This window comes from Marmota marmota, unplaced genomic scaffold (genome assembly GCF_001458135.2).
Source record: "Marmota marmota marmota unplaced genomic scaffold, marMar, whole genome shotgun sequence".
In the NCBI taxonomy this organism is placed as follows: Eukaryota; Metazoa; Chordata; class Mammalia; order Rodentia; family Sciuridae; genus Marmota; species Marmota marmota.
In genome coordinates, this window is record NW_026000142.1 from 32884530 (window position 1) to 32898561 (window position 14032).

Here is a 14032-nt window from a genome sequence, read left to right on the forward strand (position 1 = left end):
TAGAGAAATGTTCTTCTACTTGCTATTTTGTAATTCTACTTTTTTGAAAACTGAGCTCAGCTAGGTGCAGAGGTACACACCTGTAATCCCAGCAGCTCTGGGGGTTGAGACAGGAAGATTGTGAGTTCAAAGCCAGCCTCAGCAATAACAAAGCACTGAGCAACTCAGTGAGGCCCTGTCTCTAAATAAAATACAAAATAGGGCTGGGGATGTGGCTCAGTGGTCAGGTGCCCCTGACTTGAATCCCTAGTACTCCACCCCCACCAAAAAAAACCACAAAAAAACAAAAAAACTGAGTTTATAGCCCAAATCACCTTCCCTGACTGCCTTGTGCCCTGGGTCTCTCCTTCCACATAGCCAGCTCCTTCCACACATTATTTTATCCAGTAACTGCCAGCACATTGATCCATACATCTGCCTTAATGCCTCCTGTCCCTCCATCTCTAAAGCGCCTGAGTCTTTCTTTTCCCATCATATAGATTATGTTGGAAAACTTCCTCCATTACTAAAAAACTACTTAAATTGATGAAAGAGCTGATGCTTTGCCTTTCTTGCTAGTAGACAAGAACGCTTCTATTAATGTCTCATACATATGATTTACAGCTTTATTATTCAACCTGTTTAATGTTGATGCTGTTATTGTTTTAAACTTTTTAATCATATTTTGACACCAAGTGTAGCTATGAATTACCTCCTCTTTTCTTGTTTCACGTCCTTTCTGTACAAACCAGATGACTTTTGCTTGTAAAGATCGTGGGGTACACTCCAGCAAAGTACTGTTGTTCTCTATGCCATAAGCCAGTCGCTCTTCAGTTTTATCCAAAGCGTCTCCTACAACAGGAATGTTAATACCAAACTTAAGACTTGATGTTACTGGTAAATAATTTTTTAAAAAAATATTATTTAATCAAATCCTTGAACAACACGAGTAACTAATTACGTACTGGATTTATGTAGAGAAATAATTTTTTTTAGACAGTGGCATGCCAAAATCTAGGCATTAAAAAGGCAAGCAAGCAAAAGGAGGCAACTGGGATTTGGTTTCAAAATGATGGGAGAATAAAGACAATAAAAAGGTCCATCAATGTTAAACTCATAGGAAATCAACAGCAGCATTCATTGATATGGCAGGGAAAAGAATGTGAACACCATATGTTCTAGCAAGGCATAAAACCAAATTCATGGCTACAAACAAAAGCAGAATTCAGAAATCTTGAGTGATCTGGCACTACATAATCACAAGTGTAAGGGATATCCTGACAAGGGCTCGCACCCAGGTGTTGGGCGTCTTTGTAAGAAAAGGTACAGAACTGAACTAAAGCCTTTACAAACCAGAGCTTCTTGATTATATTCTATGTCTTGGACCAGAACAGTTCTCTCAAGATTTGAATTCAAACCTGCATGCAGGAAAGTGTACTTACTTGCAGTGGAGAATAAAAGGAAAGAAATTTTTTTGTTTGTTTATTTTAACCAAGATGAATTCAATCCAATAGCTAGATTCCAGCATTTTCCCCTATACCTGAATCCTCTCACCTTCAAAACTGATCCTTAAATTTTCCATGTCTTCTTCTCTTGCCAGTGTTCCTAGGACTTGAGTCTCCCCCCACCCCCACCCCCACACACATGGATCTTTTTCTTTATTTATAAAATCATAAAGAGACTATCATAAAAATCCAGCTAGATGGTCTCATCTCTGTGAGTCCCACTATTTGAAGCAGGATCCAAGGGGAGGGTATCATTTTATGTCCTTGCAGAGAGGTCTCCTCTTCTTTATGCTGCCAACACTGTATCCTCAAACCTGTATTCCAGGAACTGAGCCTATGATGTGTCATGGCCAAGAAATCATTGATGGAAAAAAGCACACTTGGACATAGCTCCCAGATGACTCCTTATTTAGGGACCACCGCATGGTTCCTTTAGCAGCATGTCCATTATTCTAATTCCCTTCTGTGCTCCCTGTCTTAAGAAAGCTGCACTGACTCTAAGTCAACCTGGTTCTAGGTTGTGCTGGACTGCATCTCTGAGTGTGGATGGAGCCACTGCTGAGCTCCCAATCACAGTGCCTTTTCCTCTTGCTACGTCCTGGTGAATCCAGCAATAGGAAATGCAGCCTTTTCATCATCCATCATGATATGAAGAGCAGGAGAGTGTTTTTTCTGTCTTGTTTAACTTCCTTGCAAGCTGAAATTTCCTCTCATCCTTAACCCACTAGACCTCCATACTTCATGGACCACCAATACCAGTTCTAGGATTATTCTACTCCAGGAAAAGTTTTTCTCTTTGTTCCAAATCTTCGTAGGTAAATTGATTCAAGTTGTATCACATTTGATAAAATAAGTTATGAAATGAAGAGATGAATTCTGCAAATCATTGTGCCAGCAGCCACATAAATTAGACTACATTCTTGTTCTAGGATTACCCCGGCTTTGAGGTCTACTATAAAGTATTCATTCAGATGAAATTTATTTTTTAATTATGAAAAAAATCATATCAAGCCCACAAAATCATAACTTCATGGACGAAAACAAAAGCTTTCAACAACATTTTTCTAGTACATACAAATCACAAAGAAAGAGACTCATTTTAAGAAATGTGCAGTTATCATCAATAAACACTCCAAGTTACTCATAACAATTGATTTTTTTATGGATTACCAACAAACTGCTGTCCAAAGCATTGCTGAGCTGCATTTCCATGCCGCACATCTTGTCTGCGGAACCGTCTGAAAGAAAGAAAATGCATTTTAGACGATGTTCAGGTTTCAATTTTCCAGATTTTAAAATATACTCAGCCACATTAAAGATTCAAGGAGTACTCTGCTATGGAAAACCTGATCAGTCATATGAAACAAGCATAACATCCAAGTTTCATCTTTCTAATTTCTCCACTAAATATTTTTCAATAGTTGACACTCATCTAACACTATTTTTTAAACGTTTACATAGCTTGAATTCTGGTTCCCTAAAAGATAATTTAACAAATTTCTCTTTAAATTTTGTTAAAATTTTAATTCAACAAGAAGCCTTTGGTTGAAAGGGGTGTCTTGGGTGGCAAGGGATATGTGTAGATAGGTCAATAGGATTTGAGTTAGAATATTTGAGTAAAAACTATCATAAAACTCTTACATTTAATAAAGTTTATGTGAAAATTGACATTTGAATTGAAGTATTTTATTCTTTAGTGCCATAATGATAAATTGGCACAAATAGTTTCTAGGAAAATGAGATAAATTGATAATATACTTAATTTACTCATTTATTCATATACAATAGAAAGTACATGACTCTATTCAATAGGCTTGTGTGTTATACATGTCTAACTGTATACCGTGCATCTAGCATGATTAAAAACAATTAGGGTTTTTTTCCTTCAATATACCTATTAGAACTAGGATCACTTCTAATATATTTTCTTATTGTATAAATTGTTCATTTATTATATTAGTTATATTGTTATATAACTAAAATGAGCACAACATTCTAAATTCATGGAAAATATTTCCAGGCTTTATATAAGGTTTAAATTTTTAAGCATCTTTCTAAGTCATTAAACCATGGAAATTATCATTGTGAGTAGTGGAATTCTGAAATCAAGCGCCATGGTATATTTGAAAAATTCAAATTAGAGATTAAAATAGAAGTATTAAGTAAACGTGGAAAATACCACTTGCTTCACATCATGGAGCTTTTTCAGGATTGAGGAAAAAAAAAAAAACAGAAGGCAAAGCAGGAGCTTTCCCAGAGGGTAATGGTAAAGCTTGCAAAGTCACAATGAGATGTCTCAACAACATGCAGTGATAAGATGCAGGAGAGTGAACCAGAGTCACATCCCAGTGCCCCCACCAACACATGTACCACCTGTAGGTGTCTCTTCCCTTTCCCCACCCTTTGTGTTCTGGCTTTTAAAATGGAGTTAGCTAAAGGACACCTAAAATCCATTACCATCTCAATTTTATTTTGCTCTGGAACATTATAAGAGCAAGGGAGAGAAAAAGTCATAGGTTTATAGATTACAGTGTATTTTGTAACACTGCTCAAATAGGTGTTTTGGTTGGTGAATTAATTATAATGGATGCTATTTCAAGAGATGAAGTGCTTTCTCACATAAGGGTTCTGATCTTTTTAACAGCTTAACACATATCAAAAGCTAGGGTGGATAAACATTTCCAGTCAAATTTCAAGATTAGGAACTACAACAAGAGCATATGTTGTTTTGTTTTAAATAAAGAGACTGGTGATTAGAAAACCTTACCTAAAGGCCTGAAATTTTACAAAGGCCAAAAAGTGCCATGTTGAACATTCTATTGAGCTAGATTGAACAAAATAACTTGGAAAAAAATAAAAACTGAAGTAGAAAGTTTTATGTTATTATTTCTACTAGTACAGTTATTATACAACTGACAGCAGATCTAGATAAAAATTAAACTACTGTTGCTAATTCCTTATTCATTGAGTATTACTTCAGTATTTGGAATCTAAATCTCACTGAACAATAATAAATAATAGAGCAGGGTAAAAAAATGAAATGGGAAATAGTTTTCATTTTTTATAGATGGTGTTAAATAATATTATTATTCTAGTGATTGAGAATAAAGAGACCAGCAATCATAATTCTCAAGCAATTTGAGTATTAAGTATGCAATAATTGTTTAAAATCATAGCAAACATTTATGTTTTTTAAGAAAAGACATATCTTCCAACAAGGTTTAATTTCATTTTATATAATCCCAATATAATTGTTCTTTATTTCAACATTTTAAAAAATGCATGTATTTGTATCAGGAGTTCAAGAATGAGCAAAGTTGCTTTTCATTCCCAATGTTGCATATTTTTCTTATATCTCTAGTCTTACAAAAACTTTTAAAGAGAACACTGGAAACAGACAAGATGTAAAAGCAAAGGCGGTAAAGAGACAGAGCTTTATAAATTATGGTGGATTTTGGAAGACCATTTTAAACAAGTGGTTTGGATTGTGAATTAATGTTTTTCCCCTGTTGACTCATTTTCACTTTGTGAGCAAAAAGTATTTATTTTAATGACTGGTTTTCAATTTTGGCTCTATTCAGGTCTGAAGCAAAAATGATCTGCTATAAAAGCAAACTATTTTCCCATCATGTGCTGGAATTTATCGAAAAAAATTCTCCTTCAGGGGTGGGTGATGGTTCAAAAGAACCCTAACCACTGAAAGATCTCCATTACATGTCTGAACTGAACTAACTCATTTATGAGCATGGCTGCTGACTTCAATCCATTACTTTTCTACTATTTGCCTATTCCTTTCACTTTTTCCAAGTTCCTTTATCCTTTTTAAAATATTACCATCCTTGTGGCTGTACAATCTTAAGATGCACCATATACCAAAAATTATTCATCTATGGAAACAGCTCAGTTAAAATTCACCATCACTCATACAAAACCTTGTTATTAAAAGCATTTGGTGCAAGGCTTATAAACATTTTTTATTGTTGCTAAACAATAAAGTAATTAGTTCTAGTAACTTTGTAAAATTGCTTTTCCTAGGGGGACTGCAGGAACAATAATGGACCATGTGTTTTGAAAAAAAAGAAAACAATTTTTAATCTTTCCACCATGAAGAATGGCAACTGAGGCGATAGATGTGTTCTCTCTGATTTAATCATATAATATATATGTGTTCAAACATCATTTGATAATCCATAAATATGTACAACTTATGTTTTTATGTATCAGTTAAAATAAATTTAAATAAAGATAAAAATATTCACTAGTATTAAATACTTTTTACAAATTACTTTTTCACCCTGGAGTCCTACTTTTTCATTCCTGAATCGTGGAATTGCATGGCTTTCCCTGAGCATCTATGCAAAGGCACAGACAATTGTTCCTTATATCTCTACCTCCAAGCCTGACCTTAAAGACTGGGTTATTTTGAGAACTGAATAAAATATTTTATTGCTGCACTAGGCCTGGAAGCTGACATGTTCAGTTGTGAGCTACTACATGGTTATTTTCAGTTCAAACCTCGAACTTAGATTCTGATTTATAGTAGATAAGGGCCAGTGAATGTTTCTTCGTAGCCCTTGTACATGGTACCATAATAAATCAATAAAAAACATTTTCAAATATGGGTATATTTCTTCAAGAATTGTTTTTAAATATCAACATGCATTTTATAAAATCAATTAATTTGCTTAATCTTTTTTTTTTTTTGTACCAGGTATTAAACCCAGTGGTGTTTTACCACTGAGCCATATCCCCAGTTTTTTCTTTCTTTCTTTTTCAATTATTTTAAATTTTGAGACACGGACTTGCTAAATTGCTAAGGCTGGCCTTAAACTTGTGATCCTCCTACCTCAGTCTCCTGAGTCAGTGGGATTTAATTTGCTCAAGTTTTTAATATTATTGGCAAATTATTTAGTTCATAAATGTCCTTTGAAAACCTCATTTCACTATTGGCTTATCACGTATTTTAATACTTACTGGACTATTAATTTGGCTCAGGTCAAATTAACAAATTTTTTAGTTAATGGAGTTTTTAAATGAGATTGTACTATATGTGTAAACCTATAAGAAATAATTACACTAAACTGGGTTAAATTAAATCTGAAAAAGTTTTTTTTTTTAAAGTAATCCAAAGTTAAGTAGTAAGAACAAATGAAATTAATACAAACTACTTTTCAGTGGGGAAATATTATATAGTCCTATGTTTTGTTTTACTTTGTGTTTGGTCACTTTGTCGTGAGAAAAAAAAAACATTGTTTATTCTATAAGAAATAAAAATATTTTTCTTTATTTTCCAAAAGTGAACACTATTTCATATGGCTTGAGTGAAAAAAAAAAAAACACTTTATTATCAAAGTACTTTCTGAACCTAGAGTTCTCCTGTTAAAAGAATCCTGGATTTACCTTCCCTAATAAATGCCAATGACCTCATGAATTGCAAACCTTGGAGTTTGGAGGTCTTTAAGTACCTTTCATTTGTGTTGAATTAAATCACACATTTCATTAATTATACAGGTCATGCATTTGCCTAGGAGTTAAAATATTCACTTTCAAAATGAAATAAATGAAGACCAGCTGGTAGAGAAGACTTGCAGGATGTATTTCAGAACTTATTTATTTATTTTCTTTTTAAGTCTTTGAATCCTTCAAGAGTGCTGGCCTGCCATTTCCACATTTTACATTTGTCTAAACTTCTTTCATGTCTTCCAGCAAAAATTTTAGAAAAGGGAAGAGTTGATTCAAACCCAGGTGGAAAAATAAAAGTCCAAAAGCCTATTCAGCTCCAATACATATACACAATAATACATGAAAGTCATTTTCAGGATAATTTCAAGTATTATATTATGATCAAAATATATCTATGATTTATTTAAATAAAATATCATGGTTATTTCATGGAATGGGTACAAAAAAGACCAAATAAGCTTTAGCATTTTTCTGAACAAAAGAATCACTCCATTGAGAAACATGTCTCACCTTTTTGCATGTGTGCCTGTTGGGTAATACCGGGAACAGGATATGCCATCCCAGGCACAGTAAGGGTCTCGAGCTAGACAGCAGTCAGCACAAGCACTTCCGTACATGTCACAATGATGGAACCTGACTTGAGCCACAGCAGAAGAAGATCCAATATACAGCTGTTGCTATGGAAAGTAGAGAGAAACCACTAGCGGAAATGAACAACACTTAAACTGAACTATTATAACCAAATTTCCAAATTTAAACACAGACACTTCAGTAAAAGCCCAGCAATTGCTCAGGATAGATAATGGAAAATCACCACTTTCATTTTTCCATAATTTGAAATACTTTTACAGAATTAAATGCTGGAGTAATAAAATTGCTAGACTCAGCTTGACAAGAACTCAAAAAACTGTCTGTTCTTTTATTGGTTATCTAAGCAGAAAGACTCTTGCATTATCTAACACTCTAGGTCTCCTTTTAAAGATCTATAAGAGCATCCAATAAGAGATTGTATAAATAGTCTTTCAAATATTGACATAAACATTTAGAAGAGTGATTTGTCTGTGTGTGTGTGTGCATGTGTGTGTTTGTAATGATAAAAATGGTTGTAAAATACACTAAAAGAAAAGGACTACTATTTGCTAAACATGAAGAATTATTGATAAATAAATTTGAGGCAATATATGCAACAACGGTTTCTAAAGAAGTTCACATCAAAAATTGATTCCAATGAAGAGAAGGAAAGAAGAATTTCACTACATAGTTGTGTGTTATTATTACCATTATTTCTGCATAAAAAAATAGTGAAAAATAACAAGGGAATAATGTTTTATCATAAATGAGCATGAAGTTTCAGTCAAGCAAGATGTGTAAGCTCAAGAGATTTGTTGTATATCACTGAGCTTATGGTCAACAATAGTGTATTTTTAAGAGTCACTAAGAGAATCAATCTCATGTTACGTGTTCTTACCACAACAAAAGAAAATAATTAAGGGAGAAAACTGCAGCTCATTCATATAGATGAAAAGTACTAATGTTCTTACATCCTTTGGCCTCAACTAATTTACAGAACTAATTTACAGAACTCATACACACACACATATGCACATATACAACTTACTCTCTTGGAAGAAATCTCCATAGAAATAATTGGAACTGGATCCTGAAAAAAAAAATCTTTTTTAAGAAAGGAAATCACAGAATATCTACCTTAACATGGTTGTAAATCACCTGAAATCAAATAAGGCATATGAGTGGTTCTATTCCTCGCAAACTACAGCTTTCATTTTATATTAGATGTAAATTCAACTAAACTAAAATACAAGTTTTTAATTTTTTCATGGATAGGAATAGATATACAGATGAGAAAAAAAACAGTGAATAATCTAATCAGTTCACTGTCTCTGGAATGTACTTTTTGCATGTGCAGTTGAATACTATTCGTGCTTTCTAATTCTAGTATCCTTAATTAAAATAACGAAGTCAGAGTGTTCTTGAACCATTAAAAGTAAAATAGTTATATTCTAGAGTACTTGTTATTACTAGTAAACCATACGATCTTTAATTATTTTAACCCAAGCCTAAACAAAACACTTTCTGTTGGAGTGATCATGGTGAATCAGTATGAATCCTGGATTCTTAGAACAAGATGAATAACCTCATTTTCTTAGAATTGCACCAAAGGAGGGATGACATGTAGCATAGCTTTAAGAGTCAGCATGTGGTATTAGCTATCTTGATTCAGAGCATCTTTAAGGAACATGACAAATTTCAATCAGTTCTCTAAGTGGAGAAATAATAGGCAGACAGAATTAACTCAGGATAGTTACCCTTTTCAGAATTATTTTTTGAAATATTTGATACTTTATATCAGTGGATTTAACAAAATATTTTAAGCCACAAAACGCTTTATACATGAGTGTATCATTCATTTATTCATTCAGAAAATGATGTAGAGTTTATATGAAAAGACATGGCAGTGCATGCTCTTCATATGAGAGCTATAGACCTATCATGAAATCAGTCCTACACAGAGGCTTAAAATACAAAATAAACAAAAGCAAAGTTCCTCTGATTAACTTAGTGTGGGGCACTGGGGAAATCTGGTCTCCAGACAGCCAAGGTAAAATGTACTGCTATTAATAAAGTGTTTTCACATATATCTATCATCTACATATATGGATGAGTCTTATCATTTGTATATTCTCTGTGTGCAAATCCACTTCCTATTAAATTAATTGTAATCCCAATATCAACAACTTGTTGTGGCTCTCATTTGAGGACATGCAGATGCACATTTTGCAGATGGTGCACTTATCAGCTGAAATCAAGTTTCAGCACCCAGGATGTAAACAAGTGTCCTTCACACTATTTAGTGACATTTCTTTACATGCTGTTTTTTGTTAGTACTTTGCTATATAAAATGACCTCCAAGCCTAGAGCTGAAGTGCCTTTTATAGTTTCTAAACTCAAAAAGGCTACATTGCATCTTAACATAGAAAATGTTTTCATATGATAACCTTCATTCAGTGAATTATAGTGCTGTTGACTGTAAACTCAGTTATTAATTAATCAACTAAGTATATAAACGGAAAGATGTGTTTTAACAGGAACACACATAAAACAAGTTTATCTATTGATCACTTGAAAATATTATAATCAGAAATTTTCAGGAACCTAACTCTGTATTTCCCTCAGAAGCAATGGTGATCTTAAAGACCATAACTGCTGAGAAAAATGAGACCTTTCAAAGTGTATTTATATAATATATATTATATACACACACACACACACACACACACACACACACACACACATATACATATATATANNNTATATATATATATATATATATATATATATATATATAAAACTATTAATCCAAAATTTCCACTAACCAAAAAGAATAAAAATATTATTTTGAAAACACACACACACACACACACACACACTCATTCAAGTGGTTTAATCCAAAAAATTCAATTATAAGTTCAGAAACCAAAATGTCTTTTGGAATTAATAAATATACAATATGCCATATTATTCTAGCTTGTTCTACAATGTGTGATGCAAGAAAATATTTTACCTTGGCTACTTTCATGTTAAGAAACTATTGTTTTAAATTTAGGGAACATTCTAAGCAACATGATACAGAAATAACATATACACTTTTTATTTGTTTGCTTTTGTGGGGCTGAGAATGAAACCCAGGGCCATTTGCATGCTAGGCAAGTGCTCTACCACTCAGCTATACCCCCAGCTCTAAATACACTTTTAAATTTAAAAAAAAAATTTACGTTTACACTATTTTAGAAAGTATTATGAGTCCTCCCATACCAACCATTTAGCTTTCACAATTTTATAACACTTTATAATTCTATATTTATATTTCAAAATTCCATTTTATTTTTATTATTCATGATATTCTAATCTTGTTTCTTCCAATGAAAACTTTAAAATACAACTAATTTAGCTGCACAAATAATTTCATACGGTGTTAGAAATAACAATTCAGGAGGAAAAAACTTTGGAAATGTTGATTGAAGGGTTTTTATCATATTTGAGCTATTTGTTGAAAAATTATCACATCTTGTAACTGGATTAATAAAGCTGAATGGTAATTAAACAATGGAAATTACCTGATTTTCAACTAACTACAAAAATATTATCTTGAAAAGTAAGCACATATTAAATTGTTCTCAATTACTATATCAGGCAAAAAGAAAAGATGTAAGTCAGATTATTAATTTGCAACTACTGATTTTGTGATAATGACTATACATGTGTTGCATTAAAGCCTACATCTGATAAGTATTGGGAGAAATAAATATAAGTTGTGATATTTTCCAGTCTATTCATCACATATTCATCAACCATGTTCTTTTCTTCTGAAAACTTGTGTTTTAGTATGATGCTATTTTTGAGTTAAACATGGTATGTTTGATAGCACAAATATATATCTGATACTTCTGTAATTCTCTCAAAATATCTTTGGTCAATCTGCAAGAAAATATGTCTTGGACTGTTACTTTATTTTATGATCTCCAGAGCATTTTAAAATAATATGTTTGCTTAATTTTTATCAAATACACATCTTGTTTATGGAACCTCCACCTTTTCTTTTCTTTTTTTTTTTTTTAAATCTCTGTTGGAAGTCATTATGAGTAGACTCATTGCCAAATAATTTTAGGTTTCCTGAAGAAGTATGATACATTGATAATCTTGAACACAAGAAAAGCATAATATTAATATTAACTTCTTAAAATGAGTAGATAAATTATAGCTTGTACCAGAGATCAATTTATGGAAATAAGATTTATATTTCCTTGCTTAAATCTTTTATTATTTTCCAAGCATGCATATTAGTAATACATCCTGATTACTGTACTGAGCATATTCCAATATCTCTTCAGAGTTATAACTCTGTGATGGATGTTACATAGTGTAGAATGCTTACTCCTCTAAAGAGCAACTGCTATAGCAATCATTATGCTGCATAAGAAGAAAGAAAGAAATGATGGTTTTAACAAGTTTTAAAATTGCTATAGCTCTTTAAAGTATTTCTCAGTATTTGTTCCATTACTCTGAATGTGAAATCTAGGTTCTCGTCCACAAATTAAAGCAAATGTATGGCATTAATTGAAATTTTGAATTTATTTGCAATTTTCATTTTTAGCATATTCATTATACTTCATCTTCTTAACCCAGTATATTATAGCTTTGGGGTAATTGTTTATCTGCATCACAGGTAACATTTGACCTCCTGAGTACAAAAGTATTTTTCTGATGGAGGTTGATAAGCATTTTTGTGATTACAGACTTGTGTGATGTTATTGTCATAAATTGTTTGTAGAATCATAAGCTCAGTAAGTTCAGTAAACTGAGCAGCTAAAGGCAAGAAAGGGGCTTTGGGGCTCACAGGAGAACCATGCTTCCCACGGTAGGTACCCTTTTTCCATTATATAAGATCCATTGGAATCAACTTGTTTATGAAGATCAATTATTCACTTCTTCAATTATTTCACGTATGTGAATGTATTAAGTATTGAAATTGTGTCAGGAATTGTGTGTTATAACAGGCCTAAATTCTCTCTTTGATTATGTCACCATTCCTCAGATCTGGAACAAGAGTGATGACCACACAATTTGTTACCTAAATCATGATAGTTTGGACAATGAAAGTATCACTCATGGTTCGACGACAGGCATAAATCTTGCTGTTGCAGTCACATGATGGAGACTCTCACAAGTGTTCTTACTTCAGATGAGTGGTGTGCAGATGGGCTAATGGGATCATCTGGACACTTGTCCATAGGTGCTTTCTTAAACACTATTAAAGTTATTATCTTAGGGGCCAAGTGAAATGCCTTGATATTTTCTCTTGTCTCTTTACCTGTACCAATAAATAAGACATCATATTGGCCATCCTCAGCTTCCACTCTGTCCACAGCTATTTGTTTCAGATTATATTTTCCATCTGTTTTTACCAATATTGGTTTCTTATGAGCAGGTTTTATAGACTGGTACATTAGTGGATGGCTTCTCGAAAATCGAATGGCATCATCAGGGTAATCTTTGGTGGTCCCATACCTCCCTCCATTCACTTTGCTGGCACACTGAAATGCAAGCAGATTAGACAATTATTTCTGCCTTAAATCTAAACAGTAAATTTATGATCCTTTATAAGAAGAATTTAAAAAGTGGGAGCTGTTCAATTAATCAACTGTGCATTTAAAAGTATTTAGTAGCCATATATTCTTCATTACAGAAATAGACTCAATTAAAAATTGCAATGGAATGCCAAATTATTTTAAACATGCAGCCCTAAAAATATAAAGAAAGTAGTAAAATCTTGGAAAAGTAAAATCCATTTAATACCAGGACAGTTTGGGGCTGGCAAAATTCTGTAACAGTATAAATGCTAAAATTAATTATCCTGATTTAACTTTTAACATTGTGAATTCAAATTTGAAGGTAAAGAATCTCTCAGAAAAACAAAGTCTCTTTGTGGTGCTAAATCTTCTCTCAAACTAAGAATCACAACTGCACAAAATATCTTTTCAATTATTGAGACTATGATAAGTATGACTGGTGAAGGTTCTGATTGACTAAGAGACTACAGGATTTTAATGCTGTAACATAGAAACCTATTCAAATTTCATCACCATTGATTATTGAAAAAAAAACCCTCTCCATGTTGTGCTACTATAATGTCTATGAATTTTCATTATTCTTGTATGGATTAGACACAATAAGCAAAAAACTGCAAACATTTGTTATAACATGTCTCAATTCTTAAATCACTGAATCTAAAATTGCTCACCAGCACTTTAAGTTACTTCTTGGGATACCTTCAACTCTGTTGATTCATGCTTGTTAATAAGCAATCCCTCATTTCATGCATTTATTTTTCCAAAACCAGCAGCAAATTCAATGATTATCTTGATAAAAATTTTCCACTTTAGAGTATAAAAACATTACTTTAGTAATCAGATTCTACAAAGAGTGCATTTATAATGGTTTGTTTTTAAAAAAATCAGGCCATATTTCTTAATTTGGCACAAAATTTTCACTTGCTTGCACTTTGA

General features: G+C 32.6%; 1 protein-coding gene across 1 annotated transcript in view; it reads right to left on the bottom strand.

Annotated features, from left to right (window-relative positions):
• The window catches only part of Sema3e (semaphorin 3E), a 257184-nt gene that overhangs the window by 16533 nt on the left and 226619 nt on the right, over nt 1-14032 (bottom strand). The window contains exons 11-16 of the mRNA XM_048785929.1: nt 12675-13060; nt 11247-11358; nt 8566-8607; nt 7458-7624; nt 2655-2722; nt 692-831 (exon numbers count right to left, since the gene is read on the bottom strand). Coding sequence (XP_048641886.1) covers nt 692-831; nt 2655-2722; nt 7458-7624; nt 8566-8607; nt 11247-11358; nt 12675-13060 — 915 coding nt within the window. The remainder of the gene's footprint in view (nt 1-691; nt 832-2654; nt 2723-7457; nt 7625-8565; nt 8608-11246; nt 11359-12674; nt 13061-14032) is intronic.